This window comes from Brachyistius frenatus, unplaced genomic scaffold (genome assembly GCF_029030835.1).
Source record: "Brachyistius frenatus isolate BFR_SWC_R1_liver_20210118 unplaced genomic scaffold, ASM2903083v1 Contig_253, whole genome shotgun sequence".
Lineage (NCBI taxonomy): Eukaryota > Metazoa > Chordata > Actinopteri > Embiotocidae > Brachyistius > Brachyistius frenatus.
The window spans coordinates 421,341-442,305 of record NW_027210852.1 but is presented as its reverse complement, the minus strand read 5'-3'; the positions used below and the strand labels follow the sequence as shown (position 1 = coordinate 442,305).

Here is a 20,965-nt window from a genome sequence, read left to right as displayed (position 1 = left end):
ACATTCGAGTTCATCCAAACCTCAAAGTCCTGATACTGCTCCTCAGACAGAGACTTCTTGGCCACCACCAGAGTCCTCAGGCCCTCCCTGGCCATGTTCCCACACTGACAGAAGAGAGGGTGACGTCAGTAAACACATGCACACAGTACCTTTTATTTAGAAAAGATTTATTTCGTGTCTGAATTCAAACTTCTGGTGTAATAATATAACCGTGTATGCTCAATGATGTCATGCCCCCCCACCACCACCTTCCCTCCCTCCAAGATGCATTTCAATCAAATATAGGGCAGATGATCGGTTCTGTTAGAGCAGCTGCTGTATACGTACACCATGTACAGTGCTGTCAATAACAGCATATTGTTACCAACACCAAAAGAAATCAATATTGAATAACAAACCCTCCGGTGAAATTCAGAGGACACAGTAAAACAAAGGGATGCATGGCGGTTTATTTTTGATATGAAACACCGATAGGGCAAATCTGCCCTGTTGATTGGTTATTGACGAGCAGAGTTACTGCGGCGCCGGCTGATTTGACAGCGGGATATTACAGCCAACAGGACATCATTAGCACCATTGTTCAAGAATATGACATACTGTAATTACTTCAACTTTATCTAGGTCACTAATTAAATCAAAAGCTGCCCCCGGTGCTAAATGACTCAATAATGCCAATATAATTATGAACACGAGACTTTCGACCACCGAACCGGTGCAGAAGGCCTGTTGGTGCCTTCGTGAAACGTCCTGATTTAGAGAGAGGATTTGAACTTAAAATGAACCCTACGAGCAGCTATTTTCACATTTATCTGTTGTTTACGTGTTTGTCATTATGCTAACGCTCTTATTTAAAATGGCTCATTTTACGTGAGCAGATAAACGTCCCTCGTTTTACTTCCAGGAGAAATGGCTGCTTACAGACACACGGGTGACACCGAGTTGCTTGTTTTAAGATACTTTTTTTTTCTTATAATATATGTGTAATAATCTTTATTTCAGACATTTTTTTTTTTTACCATATTTAGTATATATGAAAACATTAAACTGACAGGAAATGAAACCATACAGTGTGTGCACTGTGCAAAGCCAATCAAACTGTAATTTCAGAATTAAAGAGCTGAAGGTTTTTACAAAAATTCAAGTTGTGTTTCTGTTTTTTGACTGAGCCGTTTCACCCAATATACAACTTTTTTTTTAAAGCTTTTATGAAGCTACTAATCTTTGTACATTGTTTTGTGTGTGAATGGTGTACATTCACAGTGCAAGCAAAAAAACCAAATGTGTTCTGTGACTCTTCCCTCGTTAACTGCCTGTAATTATGTTGCATTTACGTCATATTATATAAATCTGTCTATAAACAACCAAGTCGGAAATGTTTTTCAAATTTCTCACCTCTTCTTCCAACCAGTCGTTATACTGGACGATGCTCGCCATGGCAACATCAGCACCCTTCATGTAGAAAGTGATGTCTCCTGTAGACTCCTCCTAAAGCAAATTGGAAATTAAAATTTAACATTTACTGTATTGATAAATGCACAAATGGGAAAAAATAAAAAACAGCAGTAGATTTTTTTCGAGACCGAAAAGCGGTGAGCAGTTCGACAGGAAACTGCACAAATCGTCACGGTAACAAAGAGTTTGACACCACGACACGCACGATTCGGACCACACAAAAAGAAGACACAACATATGGTTCAGACCCGGACGATGATGCCCATCCTTTTGCTCTCGGAGGTGAAGGGGAAGATCTGCAGGATGTAGAAGGAGAGAATCTGTCCAGAAGGAGTCTTCAGCTGCAGAGAGGTCAGGTCTCTGTTGACCAGAGTCAGGCCGACGCTCTCCGTCCACCGCACCAGCGCCACCTGAGGAGAGACATGATACAAATCATAACAGATCCACACGGGTATGGATGACCATAAACGCTAACATTTTGACCCTTTGACGGTAGAAAATAAATATAAATATGCTGATAAAAAAAAACGTGTCAAAGATTCCATTAAACACAAAAGGAAACGTATTTAGATATAATGTTTTTAATGCATTTCTTCAGAGCGTTTTTAGCATTTATTATAATTACTTAAGATCAAGAAAGCGAAAGAACATTCATTCGTGAATGATGAGTTAAACTAACAGGTTTTAGGATGATCAGTCTTTACCGAAATTAAACAAGGAAATGAGTTTATGTAGAAAATATAATGACAGATTTAGACTTGTGAGCAGATGAAGCGTAACTTCGCTGGCAGCTGAAAGACAAACGAGAGTTACGGTATCTCTGTGCTGCTGAGCTCTCCTCATTCAGCTCCACATAAGTGTTTTTCTGTTTCTCTTTCCTCTTTCTCTCCTCAGCAGGAACTGCGGCCCCCGAGTGAGCGTTCAGCTGCACACGACTCAATTCTCAATGGGTTCATTTTCAATTTGCTCACTCAAAGGTTGTTATTATACTCTGACCTACAAATTGGAACTTCCTGTTAATACCCCATCATTTCTCCTGCTCCCCCTTTGAGCTCCGTAAAAAGGGTTGCCTATATTTACTTAACACACATCTGTGTGTCATTATCCTGGTGTTGGTGTGTGTGTGTGTGTGTGTGTGTGTGTGTGTGTGTGTGTGTGTGTGTGTGTGTGTGTGTGTGTGTGTGTGTGTCCACTGCTACACACACACACACACGGACACACATGAACCGACACACACAACATGTGCCGAGGATCCTGAACGGAGCCCTTCGGTCGACTTCACCGGCTCTGCAGGAACTATTTAAAGCTTTGTCAACTTTGATACAAGCTGCATGTGAATCATGTGTTAAAGCACTGATAGAAAAGACTGCTGCTGACTACTTTACAACGACGGCAGTCCGGCTTAAACAACCCCATCAATCATTTCAGCCGAGTTCACAGCGTTTCAGCGGTAATGTAAATCACAACGGCGGCAAATGGACCCTTAACAGTTAAATTCTTTTGATGTAATGTCAGCAACACTTTAATTGGTGAATGAATTTTGGGGTCATTTGACACAGTTTAACAATCGATGTTGAAGGAGTCATACGATCTCGAGACAAAACAGAAATTGTGTGTCTGGATTCGTGAGAAAACGTGGAATCTTTGACTCGCTTTGCTTTTTCTTGCCGTATTAATCTAATCTAAACAAGTCAAATCCATCTGGAATCAAACGTTTTTGCATGAACACTTTAGCATTTGATTGTTGTAACTATGGTAACTATTATTGACACGCTTGTGTATGTTCACATACAAACATGACCAAACAAACAAAATCGGGGGTTATCGGCAAGGAGAGAACGACATCCTTATATTTTTAAAAAAACAACCTAAATTAAGATATTTTTTCCATCCATACACTCTCCATTGTTCTTCAGTACATATAAAATACCGATATCAGCCCATAAACATCCCACTTTTTCATTACACATTATGGTACATATGCCTTGGACACTCAATGAGACCGCCAGCAGCCCAACTGGAAATGACAGAGCACCCACTTTCCTGAACATGGCACTAATTAAGGGCTGCACTCAAATGTTCATGTCTGATATTATGGGGGTCAAAGGTTACAGGATGACCCGGCAAACCGGCAGGTCTGACCCATGTTCTGACCTCCGCGGCCGATCCACTTCATCTCCCTTAACGACGGCTCATTACATCAGAGGAGCTGAGCAGAGAGCCGGAGCCACACAAACTATCAGTAACACGGGTACGGTGGGCCGAGATCTGAAGCCGAGGAGCCACAAGAAGAGAACGAGGGAAATAAAAAGGACGGAGGCAGAACAAAGAGCAGAGTAGAAGGGGAAGGGAGAGCTCCACCAACGATCACAGACCTCCACCTCTCATCGTCTCTAAGAGAAAATTAAATATTGATCAATCCAAGCAGTGTGACACAACGGCGAGGAGGAGGAGGAGGAGGAGGTAGAGCAGAGTGAGGAGGAAGACAAATAAATAAACACATCAACTCAGAGGAGGAGAAAATGGAAAACTGAGATTTATCTTTCCCTGGTTTTTTGTTTTGTTTTGTTTGTTTAACCTTAATTTTGATTGCTACACTCGCCTGGGGGTTCAACAGTAAGTCTCAGAAAGGCTTTACGAAGCATCACACGTCAGGGGTGATGAACATGTCAATGATGTCGAAGTGGGTGCGTATGGGAAGATTAACTCCTCCTTCAATCTACATTAAAACCGCTCTCAAACAAACACCAACTGGAACGTTTCCTGATAGCATTCCTCCCCGCGTTTAATTATCATCATTATCATCATCATCATCATCATCACTCTCCTCGGATTTCTCCACTGATAAATTCTGTAGCATAATAAGAAGGGTTATATTTATATATATATATATATATATTATACTATATTATATTATATGTTTGCGTGCACCCCTCAGTCATAAAAGCTCCAACTCTTAGGTTACACGGAGGAACGACCAGCTTCAGAGGTGCCTTTGGGGGTTTGGGCTGCATTCTTCCTTCGGTCGGGACAGTAAATTCTCAGGAAGCAAATACAGATAATAAAATAGCTTAACCTCGACAAGGAGTTCACGACCTCTGACTTTCTGCCCATGAAATGACTATTCTGACAAACCAGGGTTATTTAGGATCGCTAATAAACGTTGAGACGGAGAGGAAACTGTGGAGAACGTCAGAGAGGGTTTGCTCCTGATAATTTCACAAATTTATTCCTGCCAGGATGGTTTAAAAAAAAAAAAAAAAAAAAAGGAAACAAAGCTTTTAATGAATGAAAAATAGATGTGAATGATCAGCAGGCTCTAAGCAGCTGATCCTCAACAAAACTCATCTGAAACCTCAAAGTCCTGGGGCTCTGACCCCATTAGATATCATATTTCTTTTTTTTTTTTTTTTTTTTTAAATCAGTCCATTTTCCATCTAATCTATGTTTTGGTGCTCAATCCGTTTCCGTGTGTTGGATGTTTACCTCGTCTGGACTGGAGGCCTGGTACGTGCGGTTATCGTCGCTGAAGTCCTGGTCGGCCTCCGCAGACTCCGTCTCTCCGTTCACGCAGGCGTGGGACTCGTAGACGGGCGTGACGTTGTGGCACAGGGCGATGGCCTTCACGGCCTCGTGGATGCGGCTGCTGACGCTCTTACGGACTTTCGGGCCCGGAGGCTGGGTCTTCCGCGACGGCGTGGCGCCGCCGGCGCTGCCAGTGGACGGCTGGGAAGTCCCCTGAAAAGAGCAATGAACAGAGTGAGCGGATGAGCGAGTTAGCCCGGGTGTCCCTCGCCCCAGGGATGTTTTCCAGCTCCTCCAGTTTCCAGATGTACGTGTGCAGAAAAACCTCCAATACACGGTGAGCATTGGGTTCCATCCATGTCCTTACACTTAAAAACAAAACATATTCGTGACTCGTGAGTGCAATTGAACTGTAATTATTCTGAAGGCTTGTGTACCAAATCCGGAAGCAACAATTAGTGTTGTCTAATAACTACCATTACCAAGCTATCGTCTGGTCTGACAAAAAGCACCGAGAGAAACAAACCCGCTCGAGTTTCTGAAATATAAATATATTACACAGCCTCTAAAAAAAAAAAAAAAACAACAGTTCTTCAAATCTTTCCAGTTATTTTGTAACTACAGGATCTCCGAATCCAGTCGACATCTGATCCCACAACTGCAGCCGATCCACTCCGACACCCCTTTTTCAAGCCAAATGACACCCTGGAGGGGAAGTGCTACATCGCAGTCTTTATCATGTTATATCAGATTTGAGGGCCTTTCATGGGTGCCGCTGTTTTGATGTGAGCCTTCAGATTAACTGTGCGGTGACTGGCGAGCGTGCCGACAGCCCGCCGTGCCAGCTCCGCCTGACAGGTGCGCTCCACTGAAGCATTAAACATCGGCTTATTATGATTAACCTTCGGTGCTTCCCGGGCAGCAAAGGGAGGGCCGATGGCGAGTACAGTAGATGCAAGCTTCATCGAGAGTGACTGAAAGATCTATGGAGACATCACGAGGTCATTTTGTCAGACAAACTCGCCGTCCGATGAGTCACACGTAAAAGATGTTCTCCAACACATCAAATACTTAACAACCGTTGTTGTTCATTGCGGTCTCATATCAGCTGTTCTTTAACTTAAATTCTTCAATTCAAATATACATATGTTACACACGAGAAGTTTGTACAAATTAGCAGGATTATATTTTGTTAAATTTACGATTAATCGATAGATAACCGAACGCTTGGCCCAGCACTACATGATAAATGATTTTAAAAAAAAATCGTGCTATAAGCAAAATCATTTTAAGATTAAAATAAACCCCGCATGTGGGCTTTTTCAGCAAATCTCTGTAAGTAACCAACTTCAAATTTTACAGTACAATTGGTAGATTACGGTACAAATCAGCTGGACTGAAGCATCGCCGCTCTGCGCCGCGTCGGCTGTTCGGCGCTAAAAAGACGAGTCATTTTTCATTAGCTGAGATCACACATAAGGGTGTGGGGCAGATGGTTTCGGCCTCAACCAGCTGTTTGGAGCTGGCTGAGAGTGAACAATATCATTCTGTCAAGACTGCAGCCAGATCTGAGCCACCCAGCGAGGAAAACACTCGCTTACAGTACGGGGAGGCTCTCGGGGACGCCACGTGATGAATGAACAATATGGGCTTCTTTCCTGGAAAATGTTTCCTTCGCTAAATATAAATATTGATTAAACGGATCTACAGAGAGAGGAGGGGGAATGAGCGGGAAAAACACAGAGTGAAATATGGGTATATATTTGTATTTCTATGCTCCCTCACGGGGCACAAATTTTCATAATGTAATTGACAAGTTGTGTCACTGATGTGCAGTTTTACTTACCAGACAATCTGTGTTTTTAATTTCAGGGGACTTATTAATGCCATACTGTAAAAAAAACAATAAAATAAGAAGCACTCACAGTAAGCACAACCCCAAAAAATGTTCTTGTTTTGCGATAAAGTTATGAAGTTAAAAAGTCTCATTAGGATAATTCAAACCAACACTGACTGGAATAAAAGGGTTAAACAGGTGAATCATCATGAGTGTCCTTTTTTTTTAACCATTTATCAGTCAGGTTGCTCACCTGTGCGTACGACCGGACTATGTGGCTCTGGATCTCGTCCATGGTGTCCGTGCCGTAGGACACTGTTCCCAGGTGCAGCCGCTTGAAAATCATTTCATTTTGTGTCAGAGTGCCTGCGGTTCAGAGAATCATGTTAGACATTAATAATCATACAGAAAAGATATCAGCTCTACACTTTATTGGATACCGGAATAAAGGAGCAAGCATCAAAAGTATGAAGCAAACAATGCTGTGTTGAGGTGAATACTAATATTGATATTTCTGAGTCTGATAACAATAAACTAGCAGCTAGTCACTTTTTTTTTTTTTTTTTTTTTTTTACTTAAATGCATAACGTAAACAACAACTTTGTGACAATTTGTTTTTTGGTCACAATTATTACCAAGATACACATTGAGTGGGACAATTTATAGTTGGAAAATCAACTTGACAGTGTTCTCTGGTTTCAGAAAAAATTAAGTAACTATTTCTGAACTGCAGCTCTTCTTACTACTTATCAGACATACACACAAATACTGATATACTTGATATATCAACTGATATATCGGTCAGTCCTCTTGCACAAAACAAGCCGTCATTAAAGGATGTATGTACAGTCTATAATACTGTCCACCACCCTGACAGTAACATTCAAACTCCTAATTCAGTTGCTCTTTTGTTTTTGTGTGCTCTCAAACTCAAACGAAAATTAAATCACTGTAAAAAGAAAAAACACCCTGACTAACATGAAGCTCCGAGTAAGATTAAATCATGGCAAAAACAAACATATCCAAAGATAACTAGCTTCTCTGAAAGCCAACTCGCACTGAAAGCAGTGTTTGTCCTTGGAGGACTGCCCACAATGCATCATGGGACCTGCAGGGTGGTGTGACTGCCTTCTCATTGACCTAATCTCATTACCAATATGGACTGCATGTCCTCTCTAACTAACGGACAAGACACAACGTCGCATACAAAAAGACTGAGTGAATGTTCGGACGCTAAAAGAAGAAAAAACAAAACATCAACAAACTGAAAACGGGGGCAATGGCCTCGTTTAATGGATGCCGGGTGCCAGAGTGTGTGCTGATAGAGCGCAAAGCTGATTAGAGGGCATCTAACTTCCAAAAACATTAGAGCCACAGGGTTAACCAATTCTAATGGATTGATCGTTTGTTCTTCTCTCCATGTGCTTCAACTACCAACCTGGATAAATAGGCTCTGAAGCTAATCTGTTCCTACCTAGATCAGTAAGACAAAGAAGCATGTTAGGCCCATCGCAGGAGTTTATCACAGTGTCTAGAATTAGTAAAGAGCAGCTATTTGTTGTTAGAGAATCAGGCTGCGAGAGCGAAATGAAAGAAGTTGAAGAAGGACTAAAGATTTCATCCTCACTTCTTTCTGCTAACCTCCTCAGAAAGTTTCAGAATTTCGCCTGTCAGTTTTAATCACAGCATTAAATTGGCTTAATTTATAGGTTAAATAATAATAGCGCATTTAAAACTTTGGATTTTTCAGTGATGTGTCACTGACTCGAGGTGTTATTACCGGAGATGTTTGTTTTCTACAGTTTACGGGAAATGTAATTGGGCTTATTACATTTTGTATTTTATCATGTGTTCTTTCTTTTTTTTAACAGAATATTACTTTCTTTGTTGGATGATGTTGCAGCTCTTTGAGTCTTTTGAAAAAAAAAAAAAATGAAAAAAAATCTAATAAGCATGTGAAGCTGATACAGAGTAAAATATTTGTGTGCTGCACTTCCTCAAAGGCAAAGTTTCTGATGGAAAACTTGGGTTTCAGTTTTCTAAAGTCTTTATTGAACATCAAACCTACAAAGTTACAGCACACATTCATTATTGTCACCTTGAGCATTCAAAGATTTTTCATGTTTTCAACTTTTTCTGTTTAATTTCATTCACGTGGTGCCAAATCACAACCGAAATCAACTCTTAGCAGCACTTAACGGTTCCCAGCATTACAGAAATCAATGAGGACTTTTACCATGAATGTCGGCTTGAATAGACGCCCGTGTTAAATACCAACGGTGACCTGGAGATATAATGTTTCTTTATGTGTGGAGTCTCACCCGTCTTGTCTGTCAGCAGGTAGACCAGCCGGCCCAGTTCTTCAGGGATGGTGCTGGTTCTGACTACGGTGCCCGGTATGTTTTCGTCTTTCATGATCATCCAGCCGTAAGCCGACTTCCCCATGTCCAGGTTTACACGCAAGCTACACAGCAAAATAACAATGAGTTTATATCAAAAACTCAATTCAATATCTGTTATGTTATAAAAAAATTTTTTTAAAAAGATCTTTGTCAGGGAAAATGGCTGAAACAGAAGCAGGCGGGGAGCTTGTACATTTAATTTTTTTATTAATTCTTTGCACAAATTTTTAAATCAAATGCTCTGCTTGGAAAAAAGACATCACTGTACAGCTATATTTATTTGATTGGGGTAAAAAAAAAAAACATTTCAAAGACTGAGGAGAATCACAGAGTACCTGATGGGGATGATGTACGAGAACAGCACGACGAAGCGGAAAAGGTTGCGGAACCAAGGACCCACGAACCCTTGCAGCGCTATCATGACGACGGCGAGAACCACCTGGGCCAGGAACAGCGCTTTGGTGAGGCGGTTCAGCTCCAGGTCCAGCAGGCCAACCTTTGAGGGCGAGAGGTCAGAGGTCAAACAAACAAAAACAAACAATATAAAACTCATCCTGCTTGCTTCCTCCAAGCCGGTGAGAGAGAATGATTTGTAAGTAAAAAAAAAAAAAAATCCGATTTATTTATTATGTTTTTATCCACTATTGCTCGAGAACTATTATGTTTCCATTGAAAAGTCCTGACTGAGAATTAGTAAACATGTTATTCCTTTTCTGATGAGTTAAACTTGAGTAGAGTCTTTGTGACTCTCCCATCTGCTCCCACAACTTTACAATATGCTTCAACAGGGGCAGAAACAAAGGCAAAGAAAGAGATTCTTCACTGCAGGCTTTTATCATGCAAACTGTGTGTACGGCATAAACAACTTTATTGGTGGCACTATTTTGTGGCAAACTACAAACTGCATTATTGCCGTGCTGAAGTATTATCCGTCAATGCAACCGAACATCAAAAGGCCTAAAAAAAAATTGAGAAAAGTTCCCATATTGAGATGGTTTCTTGAAAAAAATAAAAAAAAATAAAAAAAAAGGGGGTCAGAATTGTCTTTTATTTTTTGAGTGCATCTCCCAGCCAATGGAGCATGTGGGAAAAAGATGTCAAATAAAGAAGTGCCCTTCCCCTTTCTGGCAGTGCTCACAGCAGAGCCCTGTACACAGAGGGCTTTCATCTGACGCACCACGCTTACAAAAACAGCAGAACATAACATCTCTCCTCCCTCAAATAAAGGAACTGCTCTGAAAAGGAGGGGAGGGTGAGGGAGGGGGTGCAAGCACATATAAAAAGCAGCAAAATTCCTCCAGTGCCTAAACCCCCACCAAACCCATTCCCCTGAGGGACTGGGAGAGCTGGGAGACCGGTGTGACTGATTTATCAGTTGCTGTTAAAACTCCCAGTAGCAGAGAGTGCAGAAAAGGGAAGGGTTAGGGGAGCGGGCGGGCGGGCGGGCGGGTTTGCATCTCCCCACCCCGGTGCCTCACTACATGGTTCATGGTTGAGCTATTGAGAAAAATAGCAGGTTTGGGTGGATTAAAAAGAGGAAAAATTAAGACGGAGAGCAAAGTGCATGCCTGAAAAGCAAAGGGATCCCCTTCTGTTCGAACAATGGCTAGTCGAAATTTTCCAAGCCTTGCCGGGGATCAGATGAAGTCATTATTCATTCAGTCAAGGGGAGAAGAAAAAAAAAAAGAAAAAAGGACTCAATTACCTCAACCTAAAGATACTATCAATGAATAAAAGTGCATATTTTACCCCATTCATCTCCAAGCCATTAAAAGTGAAAAGGAATGATTCGATCTGCCTGTGTGGCTTGTATTTTAGCATGTGTGTGAAATCTGATGAAGGATCACAGCCGGGGAACATGAATATTCATCGGATGAAAAGCAAAGAATATCAGGACTTCAGTCGGTTGGTGTATTGTTAACGCTTGTGACACTGGCAAATCAAGAAAATACAACGAAATTGATCCGCGAGACGGTCGTAAACAACTTTTCCATTTATTCAGAGAGGCACGTGACGAGAGCCGAGTATTGGATGTACACTTCAAAACAATCTTTACAGAAAAGCGGGCCTCTCGTCAAATGACATTGTTCCGTCTCTTTCCTCGGACTCTACAACGCCGCAACAAAGAGTGAATCTGTGTCTGACGTCCTGTCAGATTGATCAAGTGCAAGCATTGTCCTGGCCGGTGTCACAACAGATTATATGAGGCCACAACGTTCCTGCGACTTTAGCCGCAGCGTATCGACTTTCTCCCCCAATCTCCAGTCCCCATATTGGCACTTCTGACATCATCTCCTTGAAATATTGAATTCCTCTCAGCTGTCAAGCCTACACAAAACACTGACCCGCCGTTCGACCGGCCGCATCAGCGTTCTTAATAAAAGATACTGGTGTCAAAACGGCGCTGCGGCAGGAAGGGGCTCCGCGATGCTGCAGAGAGGTTTACAGGTGCAGACGGCCGTAGGGGACAACTTTGGGTGTTAAAGTCGCCGCATGGCAGACGCACCGTAGCAAAAAAAAAATATCACCTCTTCAGTTCCTGCCTCTATCAGCTGACCCGTGTCAACCATCTTGCAGGTGAAATCTTATATTTAGCATAAAAGTTTCATTTATCTCCTCAAACTGGGGGACAAAAGGCTCAACGGGGATTCTGCGGGATTAACTTTCTGCTGAAAATGTCATTTAAATCCTCGGTTAATTTACCTTTTGGTTAATTAGCAACTGGTGCTGACCTTTAGCATTGACAGGTCCAACTTTATCTGGAAAGTCGAGGTTAAAAAAAAAAAAAAAAAAAAAAAAAAAAGCCCCTTGCCTTAGTGATTGATTGGTGATCAGGGATGAGAGGAGGAGGGATGGCACGATGGGAGTTTAGGACAGATGTTGCTTTGTGTGAGGCGTCTCACCCTCTGCAGCTTTTACAAAACATTTACATTTATGTTGGCGTCACCTCACAAGGCGGTTCATGTTTTTGGGGAAATGCGAACGAATCTCTCATAAAGCTCAGGTATCCTGAGAAAAAAAATTTTGTAAGGATTTTACTGCATTTTACTGTCGTCAATGATGTCGTTTAAATAAAGCCGTCGATTGACAAAATTGACCAGTAAACACAGCATTTTCTTGTTTTCGCATAAATCTGAAACATTACGAAATCGCAGCTGGAGAAATCGCAATGATTCGCTGCTTTTCCTGCTGTGTCTTATTTTTATTTATAAAATAAAATAACAGAAAACCAGACATTTTAAGACGTCGACTTGGCTATTAGTTTGTTACACAAAACAATGAATTGATATGGCAATAAATTAGTTGACAATTTAATTGGATAAGGAAAATAATAGCATATTATCATAGTATGCTTTCGTCCAAATTACATCACTTATAATAGAAAACACGTTACATTCAAAGTATCTGCAACCAAAAACGCTCCAAAAATCTCCTAAAACGTCTTTTCTGAAGAAAAAAAAAAATACAAAATACAAAAACAGAATTAAATATTCACCTTGTTCTTGGGATAGGACGTGTTCAGTACGCTTCTGGTCTCTTTGCCTGTGTAGATCACCACCCCTATCACGGTGCCTGCCAAGGACAGAGACAAGGAAAGTAATGCTGCTCATTAACTGAACCTCACCCCCACCATCTCACACTCACACACACACACACACTCATCTTGGTCAAGTAAGATGAACTGCATGAGAGGAAACACAATAAGGCTGAGCAGAGGCAGTTTTGTCTCATTGCCACGCAAGCCAACCGACAGGAGTTTAATACGCTTAGACTCTCAGGGCCTTCAGCCACCCTACGAGAGCTCATAAAACCTGATCAATACTCTGCCATCTTTATTTGCCAATTCATTACGGTGGCCTTATTACAAAGGATTAATGAGTCATTAATATTAAATGAGCTTAATGGGGGTGCAAAGGCACTAATAAACCTAAATACAGTCCCTGAAATCCGCAAACTATAAAAATGGCAAGAAAGTTTAAATGGGTACAAAAACGAAAAACAAGAAAAGGGAAGTGCAGGAAGAGAAAAGGAGAAAGGTGATGAATGGTTCTTGTTGACTTCTAACTCCAGAAATATTGAGCGGGGTGAAAAATGGTGTGTGTGTGTGTGTGTGTGTGTGTGTGTGTGTGTGTGTGTGTGTGTGTGTGTGTGTGTGTGTGTGTGTGTGTGTGTGTGTGTGTGTGTGTGTGTGTGTGTGTGTGTGCGTGCGTCTCAGCATGCAGAGGGGCTTCAATTTGAATATGCGAGCAGCTAATTCTCTCGTCTCAGCTGGACGGGGTCCCGTTACGGAGTGAATCCGAGGTGATCCGGGTCGGTTCGAGTGCCCAGAATGACGCCGTGGAGGAGCGAAGTGTCCGTCAACGGGACAATGACATTCCTGAGCAGAGATGATGTAAGGGGTCTAAGTCAGGCTTTGTGTGTGTGTGTGTGTGTGTGTGTGTGTGTGTGTGTGTGTGTGTGTGTGTGTGTGTGTGTGTGTGTGTGTGTGTGTGTGTGTGTGTGTGTGTGTGTGTTTGTTCTTCTGGTCAAGGTCAGGCCAGAGGGGGAGAGCGACGCCGCAGATCAATAGCGCGGCCATCGCTGCGAGCGCCACAAACACTCTCGACTGACACGAGCGTTTCTGTGGGGAATCGCTTCAGTCGGAGCGATGGAGGGAGGATTACGCCAACCGTGGGTTTTTCTCAGAGTTCCACAAACACGCAGAGCGGTGTTGAATCCAACTCTTTCTTTATCGGTTTACCGCCGGGAATCCGTTGTGCAACTAAGCTCGTGTAGAAGAACGGGCATAAATCACGTAAATCAAGTCAGCATGACCAACAGATTCTGGTCCTGGTTTAGGTTTTAGACATCAGCGGAAAATAATATGAATCAGTGATTTCATTTGAGAAAGTAATCCGTGTTTACCTTGATGTTTGCCGGTGTAGTGGGTGCATTGTGATGACCAGTCCAACTGCTTTTTAATTATATGTTGTTGATTTTTTTTTCTGGCACTTCTAGGTTGTTGTTGTTTTTTTTAATATATTGAAAATAGCTTTGAGACGAGAGAATGGAGACCCTTTGATGACATACAAGTTTTGAATGTCTTGAAATAATAGTTATCGTAAACTTACCAGATGCAACAACTGTGCTGGCCCAGAGAGTGTTTTCAATGCTCAGACTCTCGTGGATCTGCGGGTCTGCGTCTTCCTACAGGAGAAGAAATAAAGAAAATCATGACTCCACAATTTCTTCAACTTTGCAAAATGACCAGTTGGCAGGTGTAGCGACTCTGACTGAGACCCAACAAACTACAAGCTGTGTAGTTTAAAACCTCCAAAAACGGTGGAAAAGAAACTCCAATATGAATGCGGTTGGACACCAAAATTAAATCCATGTATAACTGTAAAATATACAGTAAATGTTATGAATAATGTGTTTTGTTTCAAAGAAAAAAAATCCAACAGACACGAAAAACTCAAACTACTTCCATCCCAAGGAGAGATACCAGCTTGAAAGAAATACCTCAACGCAGTGAATTTATTTCTGCAATTAGCCAACTTCTAATTAGTATCGCTCAGTGGAGCCCTGGAGCAGACAAGAAAAACAAAACTAGGAGGAGGAGGACATGAATTTCACTTTCATTACTTTCACAGTGAAAAGATCATTTATGTGGTGAAAATTCTCAAAAGAAAAAAGAAAAAAATAGTGAAGCTGAAATTAATTTGAGCTTTTCACGTGAACTAATTTAATACATTCAATGACTTTTTTTTGTTTAGTGACGGACTTGTTTGCGTACAATATCATTTTAGTATTAGTTTAATGCTGATGACCAGTATTTTGAGGGTTTTAAACCCTATTTAAAAAACCTAAACTTTGCTCAAAACTGTAAAATCCCACAGTGAAATTGTATTCGTCTTTTTACAAAGATTTCGTCAAGGGTTAAAAAGAAAAACCTCCTGAAATACTTTAACTGGCATAAACAGAGCTCAGCTGAGACCGTGTTGTACAGCCTGCACAGACTGGTCGGGCTCTGCTGTGCCATTAATTTTCACAAGCACCTTACACAGTTGTGCAGACGGAAGCAATACAGTAGTCCTTTTATCAATACCTTCACTAGATTTGGCATGGCGATAGAGGCTCCTTTTAAGAACAGTATAGAGCGCACGTAGATGAGATTTTAGTGATAAATAAGCCCCGGGAGAGCCTCCTGTTTCACCCCCCCCTCCCCCGTTCACCCCTCTTGCTTAAATAAAGACAAATGCTGAAAAAATGCCTTGAGTCAGGAGTGCAGAGTCAAGGCTCCAGTTTCGGCTCAAATTGCCTGCCTGATATGATAATTATGATACCTAAGCACCCACATCCTGTCAATCCACTCAAACATGGGAAGGGGTGCATGAAAAATAAATGGCTGGTTGCAGAAAACACTTGACCGCTCTGACATTGGCATCGCACTACGGTGTTCATAACTGCAGAGGGTCTCAATGAAGACCACAGAAACAAAGCCACCATATCCGTCTCAAGCAAAAAAAAAAAAAAAAAAAACAGAAAAAAAGAAACCCTCATAAATAGGTAAGTTCATTTGCTGCGGATCTGTGGGAACCCATTTTTTTCCCATCCTGCTCAGACTAAAAGCACACGCTATGCAAAGGAAGGCCGCGGAGGATGAATGAGCGCAGGAAGTGCTCGCTCACTAAGCCTGGTGTGTGGCCAAGAGTGAAGACGGACCACAAAGCCCCCCTTTGTACTGGAGCTCTCCTCTCTGTGGGGGCTGCACTAATCTGCTATTAATAAAAAAAAAAAAAAAATCACTGAGCAACAAGCAAGACGGGATGGATGGAGCTGGAGCTGCAAGAAACCTGCCTGTGATGTAAGAGGCATGCCTGCTGGAGATAACAACGGGCCCAGATGGACACACACAAGACCTCATTGTTGCCACTTGTCAACACATGGCGGTGATACACATCTTCTATGTCAATCTGGCTTCTATAGAAAAAAATAAAATCTGCATGTGTTTGAGATTTGTTTTAGAGGTTGTAAATATGTCAGCGAGCTACTGTACCCTCGTGAAATTCCCCTCGAAGCTGTGGATGTCCAGCTGAGGCTTCTGGGCGTAGACGTAGGCGCTGATGGAGAAGAGGTCCTGAGACAAGGAGACATGACAGACAGACAGAACGGCTTCAGTACCGCTCAATTAATTCAACATTTAAACACAGTCTCCTTTAACCGAGTTTCCGCGGTGAGTAATTGTAAAAGCTGGTTGTGAGTGACGACGAGCCGTGCTGTTCTAAAGAATAAAGGCCGGAGTTAAAACCAACAATGTATTCGGCTTTCCGTCACTACGTCCCAACTTAACTACGTATTCTGTGGCGCTCGACCTCTAAACCACTACTGCCTTCGTTCTGAAGATGCAAAGCTTTGCAATGAAGTGGTGAAATTTTACTTACATTTTTAAACTAAAAGTCATTTTATCCAGCTGGATAGTTCAGCAAATGTTAATTACAACGGAGTACATTGTGCAAGAAGGAGACTGTTCGAGTGCAGATTATTGTGCGCTTGATGCGTTAGCCGCACCACAACGCCGTAAAAACACACACTTTGCATTGTATTCAAAGAAAATAGCGCCGCGGTGTGGCTTGCTGAAGTGTCTTTGATATTTTTGGACAATAACGGAGAAATAACTTCACGCTGTAGAAGCAATACCGGTTAGTGAGATAATTCATGGTTGGTTTTCAGTGAGATTTGTCGACATAAAGAAAGAGACCGTGTCGGCAGACCTTAAAATAAATCCTGGGCACTAATAGAACTCGCATAAATTTAGCTTTTGGATTAATCACAAAAAAAAAAAAAAATAAACTCAAGAAGTCACACAAATAAACATTGAACCATCAGCCTTCAATCATCTGTTTCACTTCCTGACGAGAAAGGCTGCAGCCGGCCTGTCAAGCACCAAACACCAGCCTTTGCCCCCCAAAGTGGAACAAAATTGATTGTAAATATTAAATTATTCAGGCGAGCGTGCATGCAGCCACTGCAGCGACCCGGCAGCCCTCAGTCATGCTCAGATAGTCTTCTGCTGGTGAGAACATGGGCAGAGCGGGTAAAGAGGAGCAGGGAAGATTATTTAACCCCACCCTCCCCCCTCCGGAGGGATAAAATAAATCAGTGCAGCTGATGAACCTATGACCGACGAGAGCTACAAGCTGAAACGTCTCATTATAAAAGTTGTTATTTATACTAGAAGTGTTGCTGCAGGAGAGCAAACAGAACACATAAAATAGGTTGGCAGGAGTTTCTATGAAGGGCCTTAAAAACTTCAGAAGCTGCAAAGTGTTTTTTTTTTTTTTTTATGATTACATCTATGTTTTTTCAATGAATTTGGACTTTTGGATTTTGCATTGCTGTTGGTGTGTTGGGTTTGCATCATATCAGCTGTGCCGGTGAGAGACTGACACAGCCTTACCATCTTCAAAAAAATACATGTGTCCATGGATTTCTTTTTTTTCAGCAGATATCTTGGTTACAACGAAGACTGAGCTAGCTGAGCAGTTTTTGTGTTTCCATGCGTCGTATTTATTCAGATTGAGAAATCCCACGATCTCCAGAAAGCATTAAAACAAAGAAGAAATCCTCTCCGTTGCTAGGGTCGTTGCTAAGGGTCGGCCTACTTGCTGGAGTAGTAAACACTGCATACGAGTCTACTGACATGACTGATTGACTTCCAGTTATTAGTCATATCCCATGTATTGCCATGGAAACGGAGAACACACTCACAAAAGATTTTACATTTTGAGAGTGAACTGACCCTCAATATCAATACCTTTTTTCTTACAAATTTTATTTAGTTGGTTGTATATTTGCAATATTAAATTAATTGCTACCCAATACATAAAATAGTCCCGGTCCTTTACGTTTCACAATCACCGGACTTTGACTAATAATCAGGGCTCGTGTGTGTGTGTGTGTGTGTGTGTGTGTGTGTGTGTGTGTGTGTGTGTGTGTGTGTGTGTGTGTGTGTGTGTGTGTGTGTGTGTGTGTGTGTGTGTTTCAAAGTGCATCAAACTTGACAAAAACACTAAAAGGTTGGAAAAATTCTCAACAGCTCACCTGCAAACCAACAGACCTTTATGCCACATAAACATATGGCCTGTTAACAAGGTAAATACTGTCAAAAACAAAGACAACTCCAACCACCTTCAGGTCTCTTGATACCCGATACGGAAGCTGCAGCTCCATCATCAAATGACTCGCTGAAACTTTAATTCTCTGATCACTTTAAGTGGCAAAAAAAAAAAAAAAAAACTTAAATCTGAAGTGTTGAGTGTCACCTCCAGTTAAAGGAAGCTGCTGTCAGGTTCAGATTGTTCCTGCTGTCTGTCATCAGTGATTAGGTTTCCATCACAGCACAGACATTCGATGAGCGGCGCTTAAGGAGATAACGCAACACGCTCGTTCGCAGACGGTTTGTCTGTTACCAGAGAGACACGACATCGTAATGTATCCATACCCCCACCGCTGGCAGTCGCTGTGTGCAGCCAACGCCGACTTTCAGTTTCCAGTCTGTTTCTCCGTCCAGCTGATCCGTTCTGATGAAACACGATCCTGCAAAAAAAAAAAAAAAAAAAAAAAAAAAAGTGCTGTCAAGACCTGTCGTGTCGTGTCGGTGTGTTTAATGTCACCTGTGGACATCCATTAATCAACAAAAGTGTTCTATGATTCAATCACAATGAATGATTTAGCGTCATTTTATATATATTTCAATAATATTATCAGCAATTAATATTTGCATTCCTGGTAACTCCGCGTAGAGCCTGAGTAATACTGGATTTTTGGGGTCGATACAGATACTGATATTAGGGAGTAAAAATGTCAATATCGATATATCTGTTGTTAGTCTGCATAAATATAAACTGTATGTACATTATAGGATAATATAGTGTGATCCCCATTGAGAACAATGAGAAAGAGATGTAATGGAGGAAGGATACATCACAGATTATTGTCTACAATGTGCACTGACACCGTAACCTTCACTGGGAATTTAATAATTGTAAATGACTACGTATCTATTAAAAAGATAGAACAATTTCTAATTAACGCCAAGCATATATTTGTGTATAATGTTCTGTAAAAAAATTAAAGTTTCATTCAGGAAATTCTGCAGCTTTAAACAACGAGCAGCCAAAAACAGGAGACTGTTTTGACCACGTGCTTGAAGAAGTTCAACATATGAAACAATGATTAAAATGCACATTTCCACGTGACCACGTACTGTAGAACTAAAACACGTTGACTGCATATCGTAAATGCCTGAGTGTAATATCTCAGCGTACCGTTACCAACGGTGCAGTAACACGGTGAGAAGCATCCGCGGCTGTCGCCGACACCACAGGGCCTGATAGAATTTGAGCAGTGGTGACCTGTATTGATCTGAGGTAATATTACATATGAAGCTGATGGATGAGAGCAACTATTTGACAGAGAGGGTAAAGGCCAACCGTAAACTATCCCTGGAGGGTTAAGTATGATGGAAAACATTAACACAAGGAGGATGATTCATGCTTTTCCTTCTGCTGCAGCTCCGCACATAACACCAGCGACCTGTGTGACAGTGTGTGTGTGTGAGTATGTGAAAGACTAAATATACGAGCCTGTGTGTATGTGTGTGTGTGTGTGTGTGTGTGTGTGTGTGTGTGTGTGTGTGTGTGTGTGTGTGTGTGTGTGTGTGTGTGGTGTGTGTGTGTGTGTGTGTGTGTGTGTGTGTGTGTGTGTGTGTGTGTGTGTGTGTGTGTGTGTTAAAGACAAAGACATCAACAACTCCCTGCCAAGCATATTGACAATTTAAAGATTGATGGAAAGGATGTCCTCAGAACATTTCCTCCTGATGCCCCCCAGAAAAAAGCCAGGATCTGACGCAGCTCATTGATTAATTGGAATTTGCATCATCAGTCACTCGAACCATGAAAGATAAATCATATGAATTGGGGGGGGGGGTTGATCGGATGATGTCAAAGGACAGGAAGCGTGCGGGAAAGTCACATTTCTCACCCAGATGATCTTGATAGTTTATCCAAGTGCCACAGGGCACACAAAGGGCCACCGTAAGACACTCTGTTTTTTGTATTATTTTTGACTTCTACTGATATTTGTCTTTTTCACTCCAATTTTCTTTAATTTTGCTGAGCAGACATTGTCATCTCTGTCCTGCTTCACATTGATACAGATACACCAACAGTTTGCCTGCTCACCATTTTTCTCAGATGTTCTCAGGAATATCATGTCTGCAGGAATCCTTTGGTTCTGCAAAAACAAAGAGAGGAAAAAAAACAACAAGAATGCAAATGGTGGTGTGTTATTGAGCAGTGTGACAAAAGCCCTTTGAATCTTCCTGAATAATTAAACAAGGTCAATACCTTGACAAGAGGCTGAGGGAGAAACCCTTTTTTTTTTAAAGTCAGTCTGATACACTAATGAAAATTTTACTTTCCAGCAGCAGATGGATTTCATGTTTCAAGATCAGAGGCTGAACAGCTGTGTGGTAATTTTATAATATCTGCCAAGTGAATTATAAGATTCAGCATCCCAGAAAAAGAAAACTATGCTTAAGAAAATAATTTAAAAAATCCCTAAAAATAAGTTTTCTTCTTCCAGAGTTGGGGATTTTGACTGCTGAAAACCTTCACAACAATAAGAAGAAGAATAAGGAAAGAGACAAATACTCCTTGATTTAACTCAAACCCAACAAGCCAGTGAAATAATGCAGAGTAAATGT

At 41.5% G+C, this 20,965-nt stretch overlaps 1 protein-coding gene across 5 annotated transcripts in view; it reads right to left on the bottom strand.

Moving 5' to 3' along the window:
• Positions 1-20,965, bottom strand: part of atp9b (ATPase phospholipid transporting 9B) — a 41,067-nt gene that overhangs the window by 8,106 nt on the left and 11,996 nt on the right. For 3 of the 5 annotated variants that reach the window (XM_069720840.1, XM_069720841.1, XM_069720843.1), the window contains 13 exons: positions 20,442-20,493; positions 18,701-18,795; positions 16,256-16,336; positions 14,328-14,403; positions 12,713-12,789; positions 9,552-9,712; positions 9,136-9,278; positions 7,068-7,180; positions 6,824-6,868; positions 4,939-5,190; positions 1,701-1,862; positions 1,393-1,485; positions 21-104 (listed from right to left, as the gene is read on the bottom strand). In XM_069720840.1, coding sequence (XP_069576941.1) covers positions 21-104; positions 1,393-1,485; positions 1,701-1,862; positions 4,939-5,190; positions 6,824-6,868; positions 7,068-7,180; positions 9,136-9,278; positions 9,552-9,712; positions 12,713-12,789; positions 14,328-14,403; positions 16,256-16,336; positions 18,701-18,795; positions 20,442-20,493 — 1,434 coding nt within the window. The remainder of the gene's footprint in view (positions 1-20; positions 105-1,392; positions 1,486-1,700; positions 1,863-4,938; positions 5,191-6,823; positions 6,869-7,067; positions 7,181-9,135; positions 9,279-9,551; positions 9,713-12,712; positions 12,790-14,327; positions 14,404-16,255; positions 16,337-18,700; positions 18,796-20,441; positions 20,494-20,965) is intronic. The other 2 variants (XM_069720842.1, XM_069720844.1) reach the window with 1 other exon arrangement.